Here is a 23,824-nt window from a genome sequence, read left to right on the forward strand (position 1 = left end):
GCAGTGATCCGTAACGAAGAGCGCTTTAGACCACTCGGCCACTCGGGGCCCCAGCACTACAGGTACATTCTATACAAAGGTCACTATTAGTTATTAGTAGTATGTTTGTATTATTTTTGTTATTAAAGTACTCATATGAAACTATATCGCTGTGACCGATACTTCACTTTCTACTCTAAACTTCTACAGCACGCTCAGTTTCTAAGATACTCTTGCTAGCAGATTCATGTAACTTGATGTTGATACATTACACTGTACATAATAAATATTGTATAGCTATATTGTCTGTTTAACTTTTACCCATGATTGTAGATTATAAGTTTAATTTGTAAACAACATGTTAAATATCTAGCTTTTGTCCATGATTGTAGATTATACTTTAATATAATGATCATTTGTAAACAATATCTTTACTTGGATCTGAATTCAGATTGGTTTTTCCATAGGAAAAAGTCTGGCCTACAGGATTTTAGTTGGGTTGTTTGCGAAATTTTAATTAAACAGACCTAACCTTGTTTATGAATTTGAAAGGAAATTTCCATTGGAATGAAATATTATCAGGTCATTTTGTTGTGTCTTAAGTCAGTTGACAGTCTGCATGCATGGAAGACAAAGAAACAATTATTCAATCTATTTTTTATATCAGTCTCTTTAGAGTAACTTTTAGTTGTGTTCAGATATAATTTGAGAGTAATTATTTAAATTATTCATTGCAATTACAAAGTGCTCATTGACATTTTGGACTAATATACTATGCAATATTCTGAATGCATTCAAAGGCAGTCTGGATTATGTAATTGTGGTATATCAAGACTACTGCTATATCAGTATATTCTAAACTATGGGTACACCAGCACGTTCAAGACCTAGAATTCATTTGGAACACTATAATTTTGGACTTCTGATTCAACTTTTAGGACTATTAAGGGTTTAATTCACAATGCTGTAAGTGCCAATATTTTCATTTTATAACTGAAAGAATTAAATTATTTCTTGAATTTTACAAGACCTGCTGGATTTGCTTTTCTGTTATTTAGTTTAAGATCAGACTGCTCCGGTGGCCTAGTGGTCAGAACGTCCGCCTCGGATGCGGGAGGTCTTGGCTTTGATCCCCGGCCAAGTCATACCAAAGACTTACAAAAATGTACTAACAGCTGCCTCTCTTGGTGCTCAGCATTAAGAGGTTAGTGTTAAGATAATCTGACTTGGTGGGACATCATGCTACATGTCTGCAGCATGATGCCCCAGTGCTAGACATCATTATAAACTGCCACATTGCAGACACTGTAGTAATATGACTGATTTTGTTCTAAAGCCAAGTTAAAATTCCAAATCACATCACATCACATTACAGTTTAAGACCACAGAGTCATAACACTGTGTCTAGCCCTATGTCCATTTAAGCATATGTCCTTTTTTTGTTATCACTGATAAGAAATATTTTACCAGTTACAAGAGAAAACAAAAAGCAAAACTAACAATATTCTTGCATGCTTGTTTATTTTCTAAACATTTAAATGTAGACATACTTTGAATAAGATACATTAAAAATAAATAGCACTTTTTCATAACATTTAACAGTCAACAATTTAATGCAAAACTAAAATAGTTGTACATTCATGAGGAATCATATGTCCACAACGGCAGGTCATCATTTAGAGTTTGTGTTTAGTTTGTGTGAAATTCCTTTCATCACGTGCATACACCACAGCCGCATGATTCCGGCACAGAGTAGGTCTTGCTTATTGTGCGTCCACTTGCGCATGTGAGTTTTATTGTCTTCGTGATTGTGGTCGTTGGCCTGCAGCACTGGCACATGCTGTTGAATCCTTGCATCAAACTTGTGTATGAAGACTGAGAGCCGCAGTATCCTGAGCATTCTTTAAGGTCTGTAATTATGCCAAGGTTCTGGCACAGTTCTCCATTATCGCTAACTCTGAAGTATCCGACTGATCGCTGTGGCTGACCAAACACAAGGCGTGGTGAGCATTCTGAACAAGTACTGGAAGCATTGGAATGAGCTGGAAGGAGTGCTGTAAATAAAGTTGTGTTTTTATTAATATAATGTTGAACATCTAACTTTTAAGTTTGCACACACACACACATTTAAATCAACAAACATGGTAATTTCTCTATCACCCTTGTATGTCAGGGTGTATTAACCATGAAATCTTCCAGGACAATAGATGGCTATAGAAGCAACAGATGCTACATCTAATGGCAGATAACCACATATATAGTGGATTAAAGGTCCATATTTATTTCTCAACTCATGGCATATAGTGGATTAAAGGTCCATATTTATTTCTCAACTCATGACATATAGTGGATTAAAGGTCCATATTTATTTCTCAACTCATGGCATATAGTGGATTAAAGGTCCTTATTTATTTCTCAACTCATGACATATAGTGGATTAAAGGTCCATATTTATTTCTCAACTCATGACATATAGTGGATTAAAGGTCCATATTTATTTCTCAACTCATGACATATAGTGGATTAAAGGTCCTTATTTATTTCTCAACTCATGACATATAGTGGATTAAAGGTCCATATTTATTTCTCAACTCATATAGTGGATTAAAGGTCCTTATTTATTTCTCAACTCATGACATATAGTGGATTAAAGGTCCATATTTATTTCTCAACTCATGACATATAGTGAATTAAAGGTCCATATTTATTTCTCAACTCATGACAGTGGATTAAAGGTCCTTATTTATTTCTCAACTCATGACTTGATCTGGCATGAAATATCAGATTTAGTTCTCTAAAAAATTCACATCATCAATTTACATATTGCTGTACAAAGCAGATATTGTTTGACAGATGGTTAGTACTGATATATATATATTCACAAATAATTGTTAATACCTGATTTCAAGCTTTTAATTAAATAAAACAGCTTAAAAACTAAAGACTTATATATATATACAATTTTATGCAGGTTGTATAATTCTGTAAACATTCATAAGGAAAAAAAAATGAAAAATAATATATGATTTGATAAATACTTACATGCTGGAACACATTTCATACAGCAGCCAGTTGCATCATAACTGCTCTCGTTCTGAATAAGAAAAAAAGGGAAATTGTAGAAAAAATATGCAATAACTTTTCAAAACTAATATCGAATTCTTCCTAAGGTCTTGACAGCTTACCGTTGTGTTTAATTTTTTGTGTGCCTTTATTTAAAATTTATTTGTTGGGTGTAAGAGCATTTATTTTAAGGATATCAAGCATAATCCGTACATGAATAAGTAGATATATCAGAGCACAAAGCTCTCTGTATGTCAAATTATGTTAATGAGGTACAAACAGTTACTGACAATTTGGTAGCAAGGATATTCTACCACCCACATCAGGTAACATATGGTAACATAGATGGCATTTAGAGCTGAATACGTTGGAAAAATATGTCTCGCCTTAGGTGGTTAACCATTTACCTACACAGACAAACCATTTACCTACACAGACAAGTAAACATTAGGCTACTGAAACTAGGACAAGAGATGTACAATAAGTTGTCTAACCATTGTACTTTCCAATTCCATAAAAATCGATATTAATTTGATTTCCTTTAAACACATCAGAAATTATTTACAATTTACAATGAGGTAGTCAATATAGTTAGAGTCACCTAGGAGGTGGTTCCGTTGTTTAAAATATTGATGACTTGAAATTTAACATGTATATATTTCAATTTAAAAACTTATTTTACTCCTTTCTTTGATATTATCTTAGGTAATTTTCCATCAGTACAACATATTAAATTAGTGGCAGGTAAAATAGCTTGGAGTCTAAACAACAGAATCTTGTGTATTTCAAAACACTGATGGAATAGAAACATTTTTCTGAAACTTACCCCTTGGCAAGGCAGCAGTGTATCAATACGACCACATTCAACCTGAGTCTCAGAAATGAGGAAGTTCTTCAGGATGACATCATAAACACATCTCTTGTTGTAACAATTACGGCTGGACACAATCTCTTCACCATTCTGCAAGTGACAAAGAGAAATTACATTTAATCTTGATTCTGCCATAATGTCATGTGCCAATTTTGTTGCTTTCATGAAAACATAATTCATTCAGGAGGTGATAGACTTAATTTTGAAGGCACTGTTCCCCCAACTTTTAATTAAAACCTCTGCTTGTTGCTTAAAAATCACTTATCACTGTATACAAAAATGATGATAGATAAGCCGTAACTCAGTTCATGATAAAAATTGCTCTGTGACCGGATTTAAGGTTTCAAACTAGATCATCTTATAAGAATAATTAGAGTCCTTCACCTTTTTGAATCAAGTATACATTGATAATATCTATAAGTGTGGAATTGGGAATAATTTCATCCAAACCTGCTTTAAGGTCACCTAGTATATTAAGCAGTTACCTGTCTGAAATTGTCCCCAATTATATGTCCCAGCTACAAAATTTGAGAAGTGTGTGTGTGATATGGATTTTTAATGTAGCTTTAACAATTTGCTGGGTCATATCACTACGATGTCTACAGTGTGGCAGTTTTTAGTGATGTCTAGCACTGGGGCATCATGCCACAGACATGTAGCATGATGTCCCACCCAGTCACATTATCCTGACACCAGGACGACCAGTCCTAACAGTAACCTCTTAATGCTGAGCGCCAAGCGAGGCAGCTGTTAGTACCATTTGTATAAGTCTTTGGATTGATTCGGCTCAAATTTGAGAAGAAATATCATTCATGAAAGTGGCTGTCTAATACAGATTTAGAATCAACCTCCCCACCAATAAAAAACAATACAAAAAAATATTTGTTCTGAGGGTCTGTAGAATGATATTTCACCTGTATTCATGCATATAAAGACAGCTTAAAAATAGTATGCATAGAGAAAAAATATGGTTTTATTATCTATTACTTCTGTACATTTTTCAGTGCAATGACAAGATAAGAAACACTAAACTTATCACTAAACCTCTTCAATCCCATTAAGACTTATTGGATAAAAACTTGTGAATTCTGGAGAGAAGCTGTTCCATCTCAAACATGTGTATTTACCCTGTATACTTTGCCATCCACCACACAACCAATGGCTTGGCAATCACCACAGCACTTGCCTACATGTGGAACCCTGTGCTCACCCTGAAGTACAGAAGCAAAAATGATTAAATTAAATAATCATGATCTATTTTGTATTTCATGCATATTTCATATGCCACTGCATATGTGCACAATCATCTCATAAAAGCATAAAAACTATGTCTTCAAATGTGTATCAGTCTAACCCAAACCATAAATAACAACTTTCTTTTCGTGGTTAAGCATATTTTATCATTCTATAGACATACACAGAATTGTGCTCATTTTATAAAAACCATTTGAGCTCTTTCAATATTTCAAGGCTTTGTTTCCAAAGGTTGAAAAATGTAAAAATTATTCAACCCATTTAATAAATCGAAAAGGAAAGGAGAACTCAATAAAGTTACTACTCTAGTGTACATGATACATACCACTTTACAAGCTGGGCATGTATTTGTGTGACATGAGATCTCACTATGTCCATTGGATCCCTGGTTACACTGGCAGTATTTACAGAGACCATCTGACCAGGTGTCTCCAACCTACAAATAATACAACTTCACTGTCAGGTAAAAATATATATAAATGTATTATCAAAGTCAAATCTGTTAAAGCATTATACTTTGATATAAGTTTGTTCAAAATGATAATTTTACTGATCATTAATTAAGATTAGGTTTAATATAGGCATAAAAACATTCAAAAAATGACAATAATTTTGTAAATATCATTACAGTCACTTTTACAAACTTAATGTATATTTCACTATTCTCTTCAGAAGTGATCTCTCAGCAAAGGTTGATACCCTATTCAGTTTGAGAGGTACAATAAAGTCATGTAAGAGTTTAACTTTTCTTTATAGAAACATCTCTCCAGATTTCAGGCCAAATCAGTTTCTCTTAACCTTTTCATAAAAACAAAACTAAATAATTAAAGAAATTGTTCTAAAAATGCTCACAGGAGAAAATAACAATTATTAAAAGTGCAAATAAATCAATCATAACTTAAGAAAAAAAGGTTTTGTACAAAAGTCAGACATTTAAAAAATAGTGGACCAAATTTTTGCTTTGGTATAATTCTAAGTGCATCATATATTCAATATAAAGATTAAATGTTTGCTCCCTGGTACCATTATTTCATACTGCTGTTTGAATAGAATTTAGTGCCACTTAGATTTACCTCCCCTAAAATAGGTGTCTACCACTTTTGGTATCCATCTTCCTCATTTATATTGCTAGCAAGAATTAAATGTTGCTTATAATAAAATAAAAGTGATTTACCTTTGATGTATTATTAGTTATTTACCTATAAAACTCATTTAATTTTGTTTCCATGATACAGATAAATCTGGATAATAAACATGGATGTTTAGTATAGAAATTAGGTCAATGTTCTTAATTTTGTGGTTGCCTTTATATAATGAAAGTATGACAATATAAATCTATGTAAAAATTTCAGATGGAAGCTTACTAACCACATTTTACAACATAACAGGGAAAAGGAAGAAGAGAGCAAAAATGAAGAAACAGCACTAGATATCTAAGTCAATACATAGTTACACTAATCGCATAATTAGGATAGAATAATCACTATAAAGTGAATTTGATGGCTTACACTTTGGTTTTCTTTAAAACAAATATTCATCTAATGAATTGTCACACCAATCTGTTAAAGGAAAAGGACCAAACGGTGGCAGACAGTGATTTCAGGTAAATTAAGAAATCCTATGATAGCAAATCATCAACTGCATGTGCCTTCACCAATCATTACAAAAAATGACCATGCTACCTGAAATTTGTCATAATATCTGCCAGTCAATATTTGTAATGGCTTCAGATTTTTTGTTTCTTCTAGTTTTTGTTATATTTTTTTTATATGCTTATCTTAATATTTTCTAGCACAAATTTAATGTTTTTCTTTTACTCTTATAATCTTGCATGGATTATATTGTCAGTATCTTTTCAAACTCAAATTCCAGTATTTACAATAAATAAGTCTCCACCTACTAATACAAATCGGGGCCCCGAGTGGCCGAGTGGTCTAAAGCGCTCTTCGTTATGGATCACTGCCATCTCACCTCTGTCTGCGGCGGTTCGAGTCTAGGATTCAGCCAATGTGGGTATGTGAGAAAGCTTGCCAGTAGCTTCTCGTGGGTCGGTGGTTTTTTCTGGGGTTTTCTCGGGTTCTTCCTCCACCATTAATACTGGCCGCCATGTATAGCCTATCGTGTGCTGAAAAATGGCGTTAAACCCCACAACAACAACAACTAATACAAATCACCATCACATTTAAAGTAAGTAAAGATTTCTTTAACTGCTCATCATCTATCAGTTGTAGTTCAAACCTCGTGTATTTTGTAGGAAAATGAAATGCTTTATAACCAATGCATGTTTCTTGGAGATTAAAGGAACCACTTTAAGCGGAAACTCATTCATGGCCAAATCATATAAACTTATTTGCTGTAAGTAAAAAGCAAATGTATTTGCTGAATGTAAGCAAAGGCAGTAAGTTAACAAAATTCATTTACACTGTATGTTATCTCCACAGAATTAGTGCTGGGAACCTCTGTGCCATTTACAACTGTCTTGGTAGCTGTGTACTTGCATACTGGATTGGGTGCCGCTGTAGGTGCAGGTGTGGGTGACTTCACTGTGAAACCAAAATAAATATTATTGAACTTCTTGTAATTATATTCATGCTATAAACCCCTGAGCTGTGTTATAAGTGAGGGAGTAATATATTGAGGGATATTCCAGTAAGACTGTGTCATAGAATTGCTTACAGAGACTGTGTCATAGCAGTGTGTACAAAGACTGTCATAGCAATGCTTACAAAGACTGTGTCATAGTAGTGCTTACAAAGACTGTGTCATAGTAATGCTTACAAAGACTGTGTCATAGTAGTGCTTACAAATGCAAAATATGATATTTTGAACTCACATTATAACTGATTTTCATTCGCTATATACTACATTAAGTGAAATAATTCATACAGCAATGATCAAATAAATTCAAATAATGGTATTTGTGACTATACCATTGTTATACAGAGGTTATGGTATGCTAAGGAAATTTATAATGAGGTAGGGGAGTGTGGTATTTCTGGTACACTTGTTTACCATGGTACATTTTCTGGTGGTACATACCATGGCACTTCTTCACTGCACAGTTCCCATTAGTAAGGAATGCATGGCTATTCTCATGTAATCATGTTACAAACTCATTTATATTAAAGTCATGTTTTCATTCCTGATGACAAATAATTATATACAATACTATTATTATTTAAACAAAATAGTTATTTTTACCACAATTTATATTTTGTTCACAATTTTTTCCAAATATTACAAAATATAATTATATTTATGAACCTTTAGTTACATGTTTGACAAGTGCCATGTATACCATCATGGTGGCCAAATGTGATGTCATGAAATATTATCTGGTTCAAATCCAACTTCTGGAAAACATTTGGAATAAAAAAAGGGGAAAAAGAACAAAAATGACATTTCTTTATTTACTAACATATGTTAATAGGCAAAGTATAAATATTCCTTTGTATGACCAAGAATCATCTTGAGTGGTATGATGTGGTATGTATTGCTCTAAGTTCAGAAATACAGAGGTACAAACTTTTTCATTGTATCCAGCCAAAGTGAGGGACCACTGTAACTGTACTATTACCCTCCTCATCCTCTGTTGTTTAATGGGCAATACTTGTCAGATTTGGCTCTGTATGCTTAAAATGTTTTGGGCAACAAACTCAAATAATATTCAAGCCTCAAGAATCAAATCAAATATTTGGAATATTACCATTAAAGATAAGAATTTAGCCCTCAGAGTAAAAGATCCAAAATTAAGGCAAATTCTAAACGTCAGTGTTAGGCCATTTTTTTAAAATATGTCACTACAAACACAACCCATAACTTCATTAAAAACAACTTACCACAAGCATTCTGAGTACAATTGCAATCAACCTGGATCTCTACAACCTCAGAGCCCTGTAAAAAATATTTATTCATTTGTAATTTCATTGTAAATATCACAATATTACCAATTACTCCAAACTGTGTTCAGATTCATTATTTAAACTTCCAAACAAATTCAAATATTATTTAATGCTCACCAAAGAAATACTTTCTGAACATGTAATAATACTACAAATTATAGAGTGATTAGCCCTGGACATTGTGTATGACGACAATATTAAAAACTCATAATTATAATTTTAATAGTGTAGTATCTAAAGTATAAACTGAATAAACTCATAAGTTTTTTTAACAGGCATCCTTCAATTTAAAAGTAACAAATATAGACAAAAATAATGCAATTTCAGAAAGCTTTTAGAACATTTACCTAGTACATATGGGGACACATAATAATTAAAGGATCATTTTATCATGACAAAATTATTTTCTGAGAAGGATTTGCAAGCTGAGCTTAAGTCATCTGTCAAATGAACATATCTTTAAAGAAAATGTACCTGTGCACATTGTGGCTTGACCATTGGTGGACATGTTGGTGGGCATACTGAAATCATAATTGAATCAAACCTTCAGTACAGTTTCCTATACTGAACATCTCTACAATAAGCTATAGCAACATTATGTGATTCAATCTGCCTTTATCTCTAAATTTAGAAATCCTTTGCAGGGTAGAACCAGAATATCTAAAAGAAGGAGTTTACAAGTGTCAAATCACACATACATACACATACAGGAAGATCTAACACATGTAGCATCATTTAGGAGACAAAACATTTTTATCTCAACAAGATGCAGAGATGCTAAGCTCTACCAATGTGAAATAGGAATACCAATTAAAGTGCCTTTTGGCTGATATGTACTTCCTAGAGTAACTTTTATGCCTAGCGACATTCTGAAGCCAGATGAGAAAAGAGTCATAAAAACTAACCAAATAATCATAGAATCAACAAGAAAGATTTTGGTGCTTGTTGCTTGCATTATATTAATTCTGTAGCATGAATCTTGTTTTCATCTATCTATAATCCTAACTGGGTGAACATTGTTTCAACTTTTTATCTGAGCTTTCTCAGCTGAATCAGAGTGCTGTCTGACATGATACTGATTGGTCCATATTTTATTTTACACAAGCACATGCATATACTTTTGCAAAAAAGGACAGAGATCAAAGAGCAGTGATATACCGGTGTTACAAATGTGGTTCCCTTAAGTACAATTTCTCGGATCGGAAAACTGCAATTTGAGAAAAGTGATCTAATGGTGTAGTATGAGGTTACAAATAGAAATAATTCTTCCAAATGGGAGGGTTGAAAGCACTGTAAATGCAGTATAATGGAAAGGATAGATCAAAAGTGATTAGAAATGACTGACCCCTTCTCTACACCCCTGTTTAGGCAGGGCAGAATAGAGGTCTGGATCCAACACAAAATGTGGAAGACAGGAAGATAAAAATCATCAGTGATAATCATAGTTTGTACTAACTGTCTAGAAGAATACATTCCATAATTTAAACTAACCTGTAGATATTTTATTATTATCACTCAACCAAATGACACCTTTATTAAAATAAATTTCAGTAAACTAACTTAACACCAGTTTTACAAACTTTACTTGTCTATTTGTATGAATGTTATTTTCTACTGATCTGACCCATAGAATGCTTAAGTACAGAAAAGAAAACACAATTTCATGATACACAAAACTTACTGCATTTGTATGTTGGGCAGCATTCCTCAGAGTTGACCTTCTGTAGGGCCATGGGGGTGTTACAGTGAAGGGCCGGAGAGCTGCATAGTTCAGGCTTACAGAATACTTCATAGTCATTGCAACAGCCAACAGTAACAATCCTGGCAATTTCTCCTGGTTTCAGAGTCGGCATCTTGGGGACTGAACATGTTATATGTCTGCATCTATCAGCTACAGTGAAATTATAAAAAGAGATGATATAGAATTGATGTGGTATTTTTTTTAAATGCCCTGCAAAGTATTTATGTCATTTAAGTCACAGTGATCTATTGATGATCATTTTAATAGATCCAAAAACAAAGCCAAAAGACTATACTAAAAAATGTACTACATAACAAACTGACATAAAGTAATGGAAAACTGTACAGAACTATGAGGGAGATAGTCTGTCCAACAGACAGGCAGATGAGGATAACATAGAGAATGTCCAACAGGCAAGCAGATGACGGTAACACTATAGACCGAGAATGTCCAAAAGGCAGGCAGAGGAGGTCAACACTATAGACACAGACTGTCCAATAGGCATGAGGTTAACACTACACCTGCTTCACATTAATTGTAGAACATAACAAAAATAACAAATCAATAAGTGCTACAACAAGAGGATTTTAAAACTGTGCCCCAGTATTAAATGCCTGATTTGCTGATTGATGAATTGATAGATAAATATATCAATATAATTTTTTTAAATTAAAGTTTCATGTTTCTAATGCAAAAGAGTACATACATGTAGTCAGTGCCCCAGGCATAGCAGTAGGAACGATTGTTGTCATCTGCATAGGACCAGGTGTGGGTGATGCAGCTACAAAAGGAGATGTCGAATATTGAATTCAAAATAGCCTCTGATATCTGTGTTTTAATATTTAAGTGTTATAAACCAGCAATGCAATGAGGAACCAATGTCCAATATTTGTGTTAATATTTTTATGAAAGTGAGTATATGATCTTGAATAATATCTGTTCTCACAAACAATCTCCTATATTATGGTAGTTTATGAATGACTAATATCAGAACCTCTTATTACTGAACTTGCAAACTTTATAATGAAAGCAAAAATGAGATATTCTACAAAAATACTAAACATAAATTTCCCTCTGCACCTTATCTAAAGTTTATATTAGCAACCACCTCAAATGGTGAACATTTTCTTAAAGGGTAATATATACAGTCCTAATTTATTTACATCCTAAAACACATAGATCTGTCAGTACCTCATTCTAAAAGTAATAATAAAGTTTCAAAAACATATTATAATGGCTGTAAGTCTTGGAACAGAAAGAAAATAATCATCAGTTTTCGTGTTGTAAGACTTGTAGCATGTACAAAAATAAAACCTTTTCAGTGTCCCAACATTTACAGACAAAAAAAATGTGCAATCAGCAAGATAATCACCTGTTACCAGCTCCTGTTCAATTACCAAATCAATAAACTGTAATACAGCACTATGATTGCATTTACATTGTTCTCTACATGTGCAAATTTTAATACTTCTACCAAAAAAATGTCTTGCCCATGGGCTATGTGAAAACATGAGACTTAAAATAGATCCTCCATTATACCATGCATATCATGCTAAATGTCACTTGTATCCTCACTCTTTCTTAAAATAGATCCTATAGTACTGCATTCATATCATGCTAAATGTCACTCGTATTCCTGTTTATTCTTACATAGTTCAGGAGATATAAACCAGAGACTGTAAGGTCAGATAGACTCAATTTGTAATGCTAAAAATTGGGGTCAATGTTTACCAAAGATGACTTCCTTTTGTACTGGAAACAATGACATGATGCAAAAGTATAAGTGAAAATATCTCTAAGGGTTCAGGAGATATTAAATAAATATTAGTTTTACAAATGATCTTACAAATGAATTGACTCCAGTATACCTTTCAAACTTTATTTGCAAGGGGTATGATAACATCTCCGATGCTAAGTGGTCTAAAACTAGTTGCACCAAAAGGGGACAGCATGTAACAAGAACATAAAAAACACAAAAATAAAACAAAATCAAATTTTTATTTTGGCTGGTAGTGTGTGGGGATTATTTTACACAGTTCAATGAAAAATCCTGCACATAATTTGTGAACACAAGATCTGCTTTCAAACATCGACAGAAAAAAATGTGATACCTGTGTCTCACCATGCTGAGTTTATGGAGGTGGTAAATAAATCTGAGAGACATCTTAAATAAGAGGTCTAAACTGTGAATTAAAGTCTCTTGCAATTTTTTTGTTGTATACAAATATTTAAAAGGCCATTTAGTTCAATCCGTATCAAGTATAAAAACTGTCATAATACTTGATCATGGAATATAAGTCATTTATTGTATTTTCACTGCAAGTACCTGAACAGTCACAGTAGTATCTGACTTTATAGTCACTGCATGGCATTGGTGCATTATCATTATTGTTGCACAGGAATCCAGTCTGGATATCACAGGTTGCAGTTTCGCCACTGCTGTAGAGTGGTATCTCATCTGTTGTGACACATTCAATTGATGCCACCTTTCCTCCAGGACAGAAAACATTCTTTTCCTGGGCACTCATGGCCTCTACATCACCATCCCCAGAGTCTGGAGTGTCACGATTTATCCAGTGAGACCATTTGCTAGCAGCACATATTGCTGGTACTAGAGTTGCTGAAAGTATTATAAGAGTATACAATAAACTGCACTTTGCATTAATACATTTACTATATGTTGTACCTATATACTATAGGAAATTAAATTCTAACTTGTCAGTTCATAAATATAGTTGGTAGCATTCCTGATACATGATAAAATCACTCTTATCTATTTGCAAATATAAACAGAATTGTTACAGCACTGTATCACATAACGGTTTTAAATAAATAACTTTTTATTCAAAATTGGTGAACCTACTGATTTCCTTGGGCCTTCTGGTTGTTAAGTGGTCATCATGATGTGGCTTGGCTGTTGGCGGTGTTGGTGTCTCTCCAAAGTTCTGTATTGGCCCACGAGTTGGGGTCTCTCTATATGAGCTGGGTGGTGTAAGGAATTTTACAGAACCTGCAGCAAAGTAAAATACTGTATACAGTAGACTTAATTATCAAATGCAAAAGATTGACCATCCTGCCAACAGCTATTAATAAATCTGTATTTAACATTTCACTGAAAACAGCCGAGTTGAGAAGAACTTGTGAAACTCATATGTTGGTGATGTTGATTTCTTTATTTTAGTCCACTATAATGATAATAAACTGTGGTGCATATGACAACATGCAATAACTAGGGTAATCAAAAATGGTTTATTAAGAGAACTATGTCATCACAAGTTGTGGAACATATCAGTTGTTTACAGTGTTGCCCATTGATGAAATTCAATAAGTAGGATAATTACAATGGTTTGTTTAGGCCATGTGTAGTCACCAGCTGTGGAGCAGACTGACTTGTAACATATGATAATTACGGTAATCAAAATCGTTCACAGCTGAGCTAAACTTCATGTTCAAATTTCAATATTTCGTAAACTTTAAAATCATACTTGCAGTTCAGAAATTAAGTGCAATTGAAACTTATCACAAAGGTTGAAAATATAATGTCACGAAAATTATAGGATTTGGCTGTGTACCTTAATGTCAGTGGATCTGTCTTTGTATAAATCCAATCAGTTCAAACATTCAAAAAGAAACTGGAAATATTGATATAGTAACAGGATAATCTAATCCTGTCTTGTACATATGTGTGCAAAAGAGCTTTTGCTCACATCAAGTGGTCATTATGCTGGGTTTTCTCCAAAAAAGTCATGGTATTAAAAAAATATCGAATATAAGTGTGCAATAATTGATTTAGTGCCATAAAATCTAGTTATTTCATTGATAAATGCAACAAAAAGATATTTAAAATTAAATCTCTCTGCATTAAATAGTCTTTCCAAGCTTCCAACAGATGACTGGACATATGTATGGATGTATTGATGGATAGGACCAAATCAATGTGCCCTAACGTGGACATAAAAATGCTAAAATGTTCTGGTAAATTACTTATTTCCAAACAAGGATCCAAAGAAATACACTATTTGTTTACATTAAGTAATCTCTCAATTTTAGAGGTAAGAAATAACGATCTATGTGCACAAAAAGGTGCATTTAGTTTTTCTTTCATTGCTGAAGAGATCATCTGAACTAGTGATTTAAGTTATATAAAGTGAAGTTTGCTAATACTGTAGTCCCAAGGAACGACAAATGTTTCAGGACATACAGTGATTGTTACAATAAGATGTTCATTATTACAATGTGTTCCACTTTGGCATGTCATATTAATGATTTTGAAAGGTGTTCCTTGAATACAATAACTTAGAATAGTCAGATAGTAACTGGACATTGTAATTAATTTTCATCCCAATCTGAAGTAGAAAGATGTACTCCTTATTGATCGGTATATCATCCACATGTGTTTTCCTGCATAGGATATTTCTCTGCTGTTACAACAAACTTACCACATTCTTTTTCATCATCTATGCAATCAATGACACCATCACATAATAGTGAAGATGGGATACACTGGCCATTTCCACATCGGAACTCATTCGTAGCACACGTCTTACAGTTACACTGGCAGGTGGTAGTGTTCAGTGACTGTGTATAACCCTGATATCAGAAATTGTGTAGAATAAGACATCAATAAACAAACATTTTAATAAAATTTAATACGGACATATATCCCCCAACAATAAGCCCAATGAGCCTTATGGATAAAGTTTTTGAAATATTTGGAGAGGACTTATAAGTAGATACAGCATGCTTTATCTAAAATGCCACAAAGAAACTGGGATTGGATTTCTTCAATTATGAGTTTATTGTTGGAGAAATATGATAAAGTAAACAGCAGCAGAAAAAAGATGACTTTTATTTGTTGGTCTCCATTTTGATTAGTTGTCTTTTCAATCCATATAAAAAACTTGATTAACATAACACTTCAGCAAAATAATGATGTACATGTGGAAACTTTATTGAGACAGATGACTGGAGGTTTTCATGATCACAATGTACTAGAACTTTACTTCAAGAAAAGTATGTTAACTAATAATTTTAAAAAAAATGCAGATATTTCCAGATTCTAGAACAGACAAAGAAATTTTCATTACGTCTATATATACAAGATTGATTTTGGAAACTGAAAGACCAACGAGAACACTATGTTCATAATACTTCATGAAACAGAAGAAGAAAAAACCTTATATAAAAAGTAAAGAACCTAAAAAGTACATACATCTGGACAGGCTGGACAGTTCTTGGGTTCACAACGCAGGTCTCCACCCACACAAGTGCATGTTGCACAGTCTTTATTCTCAGCAAAGAATCCAGGCTATGGAAAATATAATATAAAATGACAATTAATGTCATATTACTTACATTCAGACCAAACTATTATTTCACCCATTCTTGACTTTTTGGATGGAACATGTGTTTTGTTTTTGATAGACAAAACCTATAGCATTTGGGAATGTGGGACACTGTTTTATGTGTTTTGTTCCTGACAGACACAGAATACACCATTTGGAAATGTGAGTAATGGATAATGTATGAGTTGTATATACTTTGTATTTTGACAGATGAAGGGTACATTTGACAAGATGACCTCATGATCAATTCACATAAAATTTGCATTATCCAAATATAAAGGTTGTATCAGAGCCAACACAAACCTTAAAGTCACATCTGTGATGTTCCTAGCATAAAGGTCACATATGTGCCATCCCTAGCATAAACGTCTCATATGTGCCATCTATAGCATAAAAGTCACATATGTGCCATCCATAGCATAAAAGTCACATATGTGCCATCCATAGCATAAAAGTCACATATGTGCCATCCATAGCATAAAAGTCACATATGTGCCATCCATAGCATAAAGGTCACATATGTGCCATCCATAGCATACAGATCACATATGTGCCATCCAAACACAAAGGTTATATCTGGCTGATGGTAAAATAGTAAAACATGATATTATGGTTAAAATGTTGGTAGAAAGTTAAAAATTATGAAGATTCAAAACAAAATAATAGATTTATAAACAATTACTAAGGCAGATACTTTATAACATTATATTATAATGATTAAAAAAAATAAACATTTTATATTTCCAACAATAAGGATGTTTATGCTTAGGATATTTCATTTGTCAAAAAGTTGTCTTTGTCTCCCTCATTATTTTATTCATTTTTGTTAAATGTACCCTTTTATTAATTATAATCATTATCATCACCACCATCATTATGCTCATTATCTCCATCATCGGCTGTTCCTTCCTTACCCTGATGACTTTTCCATCTATGAGACATGTACATTCAGATCTGTGGACACATTTAACACCATCACAATACTGGCCATCAGGACAGCTGGCTGGACAGGCAGAGGTGTCCATGCCATCCACACAAGGGAGAACACTCTTTCCAGTTATCACTGTTGTAGCATATTGAGCTGTTTTAGTTGGTGTCGGTTGAGGTACTAGAAAGGAATGAAATACTTTTGGTAAGCAAAATATCTAAAACATACCAAAATGTCAGCATACAGTAATTTAACAAGAGTAAGATGCTACAATCTGAGATAGACCACATTCTGAATATAACTGAAAAGACTGCACATGCATTGATCATTATTGATATTTTACGTGAGCTTGTACTTGAATTTGTAATATTCATGACTAATTTAACTTCAACGCATGGCAGATTCCATAAGGAGGTATCTATTACCAATAGAAATGTGCAGACTCAGTTGTAATGTGTACTGGTTCATGTGGGTGTAGAACACATGCACCCTCATCTTACAAGTGCAATTCCAGTTTGTTTTTTGGGTGAGGGTTGATATTTATAATATATTTTTTAAATGGTAATAAGTTTCAGTGAATATGGGAAGTTTAGCAAATTCATTCTCTTGTAAAAGGATGAGATTTCAAAAAATTTCATGACAAACTCAGAAAACTGTCCTGATTTTTATACAAGAAAAATTTCCTTCACCACTTATCCAGAAAGTTTTGTACAGTCTGTCAATTTAACATACCACATTCTGGAGTATTTTTCAGGCAGCCCAGTCTAACTTTGTACTCGTAGCAGATTCCTCCGATCTGGTCAGCATTGGAACACGAGAATCCATCCCACAAGTTGCACTTTGTGACCTGGCCTGTCTGATCAGCTGGCAGTTCATCACTGGCTCGCACACACTGAATCTTCATTGGAGTGTGACAACGTGTTGACAAATTCTGTACCAAACTGATCAACTCAAAGTCACCACCAGATGTCAGTGTTAGGTGACCCTCATTCACCCACCTATCCCATTCAATACAGCTGTCCACTAATGAAAAAAGAATGCAAAATATTGATGGAACTTATTGTTTTAATGTAAAATCTGAAATGTTGTCAATTTGGGTATTTGTCTGCTTTGTATGATCTTATCAGACACTTTGATGCAAATTGGTGTGAATATATTCTTAGAATCATGCTGATTACAATAAAATGTACAACTTAAATAACCCAAAATATGTCAAATGTTTATTCTGTAAATCTATTACATATAAATGGAAACACTTATAACCATGACAATACCAATTAACTAAGGACAACATTCTGACATATGGGATACAGCCAAGTATCTAATTCAGATAAGGGACAAAACAGTTGATTTCATTTGTTTATGGTTCCCATTGTTCATACAATCCCCAAAAACTTTAATACTTTTCAAAAACTTACAAATGTTTTCAAGCATTATGTTTCTTTTCCAAATAAAAATTTAACTTTATACACATTATTTTATTAACCACTGCATAAATAAGGACAAAGGCAGGACCACTGCATAAATAAGGACAAAGGCAGAAAGCAAAACATATAATTAGCACACCACTACAGTAAAGGATTGCTACACCAGCTGGTGGCTACTTGTGTCTCATTTGATCCACCCATATTTATTCCGTTTTATTTCTTTGTTTGATCATTATTTATTTTAGTACACATTAATAACATAAAATCTGAATTTATAAGATGATATATTACATTTTTAATTTTGTATCCTCTCTGACAACTTGATGCAGTTTTGAGAAAGATTAATGGAGATGTTAAGATATTCAAGGACTTTTCAACGTGAAAGAAGTTTTTAAGCCAACCCTTCACATTCATGTATTTTTAAACGTTGTATTAATCATGGGTTTCTTTAAGACTCATGTAAATGATTCAAATTTGGTTTTAAGGAATTAAGAATATAAAAATATTCACAGAAAAATAATGAAATAGGATTAGGATAATTTACATTGCTAAAAAACGACCATCATTCTTTGAATTAAATGCCAGGAGTCTGCAAGTAAGAATTACGGCAACATTCAATTGTCCCACCAGATATGACCTAGTACAATAAATGGGAAATGTACATTATCTCCCTGGCATACTGTCTAAAATATGTTAAGAACATGGTTCAGTACAAGGTGGTTTTTTCTTCTTTCTAGCAAAGATGGATGTTTAAGTGTGGTAATATAAATGGAAGAATAAGAAATGGTGAGATCTGATGCTGGTTGTGTGTATGTGTGTGCTTACAATAAGGAACCACTCTTTATGAGATGGTGAGATCTGATGCTGGTTGTGTGTATGTGTGTGCTTACAATAAGGAACCACTCTTTATGAGATGGTGAGATCTGATGCTGGTTGTGTGTATGTCTGTGCTTACAATAAGGAACCACTCTTTATGAGATCGTGAGATCTGATGCTGGTTGTGTGTATGTGTGTGCTTACAATAAGGAACCACTCTTTATGAGATGGTGAGATCTGATGCTGGTTGTGTGTATGTGTGTGCTTACAATAAGGAACCACTCTTTATGAGGTGGTTACTGTTGTGGAGGAGAGGTGGCAATTGGGAGAAGCCAGACCATGTAAAATCAAAAAGGATATTATTTCATACTTACAGAATTGTGGGGCTTGTGTGACACTGGGTGTTCCTTGACCCATGATGGCTGGGGTTGCAGTTGGTGTATGTCCTGTAATTATGGGCGGTGCTGCTGTTGCTGATATTGAGTGAAAGTTACACCATTATTATGATAAAACAACACAAGTATAACACAAATTTATTCAGTTGAAGCTTTAATAGCTTGCAGTAATGTGCTAGAGCAGTTCAGTGAAGGTGCAAATATAGTAATGTCATAATTACAAATATAGTAATGTCGTAATTAAAATAAATAGTAATGTCATAATTACAAATATAGTAATGTCATAATTAAAATAAATAGTAATGTCATAATTACAAATATAGTAATGTCATAATTACAAATATAGTAATGTCATAATTACAAATATAGTAATGTCATAATTAAAATAAATAGTAATGTCATAATTACAAATATAGTAATGTCATAATTAAAATAAATAGTAATGTCATAATTACAAATATAGTAATGTCATAATTAAAATAAATAGTAATGTCATAATTACAAATATAGTAATGTCATAATTAAAATAAATAGTAATGTCATAATTACAAATATAGTAATGTCATAATTACAAATATAGTAATGTCATAATTACAAATATAGTAATGTCATAATTACAAATATAGCAATGTCATAATTACAGCAAGGAAAATATAAGCAAGAACAATTGCTGAAGTCTACAACACCCCAAAAAATCAATGTTTACTCAGTTATGAATAGGAACATGTTAAGGGCAGTGCTCATACTTGTGTCTATTAAATTTGACTGGATGGATAACAATTTAGCGCATAAGCAATCAGCCTGACCAATCTGTATCAGATGGAGTGGTGGCACAAAGAACAGACTCTGAAGATTTAAGAGTATAGACATAAATTGCTAGGTTACATGCAAGAAACTGTTTCTTTTGTCTATGTGTCTCAATGACTTTGCGCAATCAAATTTATATACTCTAGGTGTAGACATTCAAATAACACTAATTGGAATATGCTTTTATACCAAACAAGGATAGTATATATTTTACTGTCTTGATTTGGTCAGTCATTGTAAGATTAAAATTTAATAATTTAAATGTGCATGTGGAATTTCTGATTCAAGCCTGTACTACTGCTGTTCACAAACACTGTCAGCTGAAACACTGTCATTAGATCAGTTTACAAACACTGTCAGTTGAAACATTGTGTCATTACATCAGTTTACAAACACTGTCAGTTGAAACGTTGTGTCATTACATCAGTTTACAAACACTGTCAGTTGAAAAATTGTGTCATTACATCAGTTTACAAACACTGTCAGTTGAAACACTGTGTCATTACATCAGTTCACAAACACTGTCAGTTGAAACACTGTCATTACATCAGTTCACAAACACTGTCAGTTGAAACATTGTGTTATTACATCAGTTCACAAACACTGTCAGTTGAAACATTGTGTCATTACATCAGTTCACAAACACTGTCAGTCGAAACATTGTGTCATTACATCAGTTCACAAACAGTCAGTTGAAACATTGTGTCATTACATCAGTTCACAAACACTGTCAGTTGAAACATTGTGTCATTACATCAGTTCACAAACACTGTCAAATCTCATGGAAAAAAATAAAAACAGGAATAGTATGTGGTTGAAAAAATGAACATAGAGAAAACTTACTTGGATATGTCTCATAACATCCATGAATCTCAAGTCTCATGGCAATGACACCCTGCCATGACTGTGGGATAATTCGTAGGAACTGAGCTCTGATTGGTCGGATGAACCAGTGGGTGACATGGCTGTCTGAATCACTGTTACCACTGAATACCTAAACATTATGAAACGCATACATCAACAAGGTGCATATGTATCCAAACTGATTGAGTTAATTTCCTCAATACAAACTAATTCAGAAAGACATTATTTTGCTCCTTTTTCTTAAAATCAATTTTGAACACTATATTTGTGCCCCTTCTGCAGACAAAATATTTGTGAAGATATTTCCCATATTAGACAAAACAATCCAATAAATGATGTTGATAAAATTAAACTTAGGAATGAACCATGATGAGTCAGAATGGTTACAAATATAACATGCAGTGAAACTTGCCATGATGGATGATTCCAATTAATGGATATCTGTTCTTACAAAACATCTAAGCATTCTTTACTTCATTTCCTTGACATACCTGACTTTTACATAAAGAACAGCATCGAACGAAGGAGAAATTGCAAGCCTCCTTTACAGTTAGCTTTCACTGTATGTTGTTTTCACCATAGCAGCATTGACTATATACATATCTTATTAACCCAGGAATAAGACTGTTACCACCCAACTGCTGCATTGCTCACTTATAAGGAATTTCTTATATGCAAGATTTACCTCCCTTTGACTATCATGGTGCAAAGGAGACTCGTTGCAGACCTGCCAATCCTGACAAGTCCATCTCAGTAAGGCAGTTAATTTTTTTCCGTAAGATTGACCAGTTTTCAGTAAGGTGTAACAAAATATCAATAACTGCTACTGTAAAGCTGGAAAACATAATTAAATGTTCGATACATCTACAATAAACATTATGTTCAAATGATAAGTTTGTAAAGTATGCATACACTTTATTTACCACAAGTACAGTTGCACAAACTCTAGTTCCAAACCATATGACACTCAATGGCTTGTTGTTATCTCTCAACCTGACATAGTTCTTGGAAATTCTTTTCCATTTCACTTGACGATGTTAATCATATCTCCTGCCACGAGACATACTCAAACTGGCATGTGTTGTCCAATAAATGTAACTGTGTCCTTTCCAGCTTTTATTCTCAAGAATTGAAAGAATCCTTTTTATTCTTCTGTGTTGATTATTAACACTTTTCTAGAAGATTATTTTCCCTTCTGTCTTAAACAAGCATCACTTTCTGGGTGCCATTTCTACAAATTCTATAATCAACTGTTTGATCATGCAGATGCTTCGCATGAACAAATTTGGTGCAATTTTAAGCATCTATGTTGCTTCTGTAAAGTTAGTCTGGTTCCCTGACTAATTTCACTAATTCCAAAATGAAACTCAGATACAAACAAAACAAAGATGACCCAATTATCAGGATTTTTCAGCAATGATAATTTTTCCATAGTTTTTACTAGTATGCCTTAAGTTTGTATTTTACGGGTAATTTTCGTAAGACTTAACAGCAAAATCATTAGAGTTGGCAAGTCTGACATTGCTATCAATATTTTCATTGTATTGTCAGGAAAGGAAAATGTCATTCATTGTATAGGTCATACTTGATTTATACCATAGATGCATTCCTGAGGTTACAGTATAAATCAAAACGCATAAATTGAAAGTAATCTTCCCCATAGAATGCTTGTAAATTAATAATGTTCTTGGGCAAATAAAACTTCTAAGTTTTCAAGTAATGATTATTTATGCATAATATGTATGCAAGCTTAACACAACTCACTGCACATAGTGCCATCAGTGTTGTAAAATGAGCACAGTGGTGCAAAGTTAATGTTACTCCTGTGTTATAATGGAAGCACATAAACTGGATTGGCATATGGTGATAGATATCTGTGCTAATTACTTTACTGCCCTTGAAAACTAAATTCATGTCTACTACCACTGTAATGTTTTCTGTTGCCAGCTCTTCCCATACCTACTGATGACTGAACTGATGATGTGTCTGATACTGACCAATAAAAACATTTCTTACATCAGAAAATCAGAGCAAGGCATACATTGGCACATTATGAACATAATGGGTTTCCCCAGTTGTTCTGATACAGACCAGAACAAACTTCAGTTATTGCGTCTTTAAATTTGTTATTGGAAACAAAAACCAAATCTATGAAAATTTGCTTTCCCACAAAAAATAATGAATTTGCAGTATTTCCCATGTATGATATCCTATGTACCTTATCAATGCCAGAGACTTCCTGGTAGTTGTTCCAGTTGAATCCATCATATGAGTATGACACAAGGTATGTCTTCACATAGGACGGGATTCCAGCACGACCTTGTGTTGTTACACCAGTCAGCAGTCGAGGTGCCAGGAAATTTACCTTTATAGAAAAATATCAAGTTGGTGTAATTTTAAAACTTTTTCAGTGAAACATAATATTGACTTTG

General features: G+C 33.3%; 1 protein-coding gene across 1 annotated transcript in view; it reads right to left on the minus strand.

Moving 5' to 3' along the window:
* Positions 1-1,483: 1,483 nt before the first annotated feature.
* The window catches only part of LOC149779312 (uncharacterized), a 107,983-nt gene continuing 85,642 nt past the window's right edge, over positions 1,484-23,824 (minus strand). The window contains exons 54-72 of the mRNA XM_089939929.1: positions 23,611-23,757; positions 21,372-21,522; positions 19,701-19,799; positions 17,816-18,106; positions 17,070-17,263; positions 16,023-16,118; positions 15,250-15,400; positions 13,674-13,820; positions 13,137-13,430; positions 11,517-11,591; positions 10,751-10,960; positions 9,544-9,590; positions 9,007-9,061; positions 7,589-7,710; positions 5,493-5,603; positions 5,041-5,124; positions 3,869-4,003; positions 3,022-3,073; positions 1,484-2,033 (exon numbers count right to left, since the gene is read on the minus strand). Of these exons, the coding sequence (XP_089796055.1) occupies positions 1,693-2,033; positions 3,022-3,073; positions 3,869-4,003; positions 5,041-5,124; positions 5,493-5,603; positions 7,589-7,710; positions 9,007-9,061; positions 9,544-9,590; positions 10,751-10,960; positions 11,517-11,591; positions 13,137-13,430; positions 13,674-13,820; positions 15,250-15,400; positions 16,023-16,118; positions 17,070-17,263; positions 17,816-18,106; positions 19,701-19,799; positions 21,372-21,522; positions 23,611-23,757 (2,802 nt within the window). The 3' untranslated portion in view covers positions 1,484-1,692. The remainder of the gene's footprint in view (positions 2,034-3,021; positions 3,074-3,868; positions 4,004-5,040; positions 5,125-5,492; positions 5,604-7,588; positions 7,711-9,006; positions 9,062-9,543; positions 9,591-10,750; positions 10,961-11,516; positions 11,592-13,136; positions 13,431-13,673; positions 13,821-15,249; positions 15,401-16,022; positions 16,119-17,069; positions 17,264-17,815; positions 18,107-19,700; positions 19,800-21,371; positions 21,523-23,610; positions 23,758-23,824) is intronic.

The sequence above is a fragment of the Sinohyriopsis cumingii genome, chromosome 17 (assembly GCF_028554795.1).
Source record: "Sinohyriopsis cumingii isolate HCF-2022 chromosome 17, ASM2855479v2, whole genome shotgun sequence".
Taxonomy (NCBI): domain Eukaryota; kingdom Metazoa; phylum Mollusca; class Bivalvia; order Unionida; family Unionidae; genus Sinohyriopsis; species Sinohyriopsis cumingii.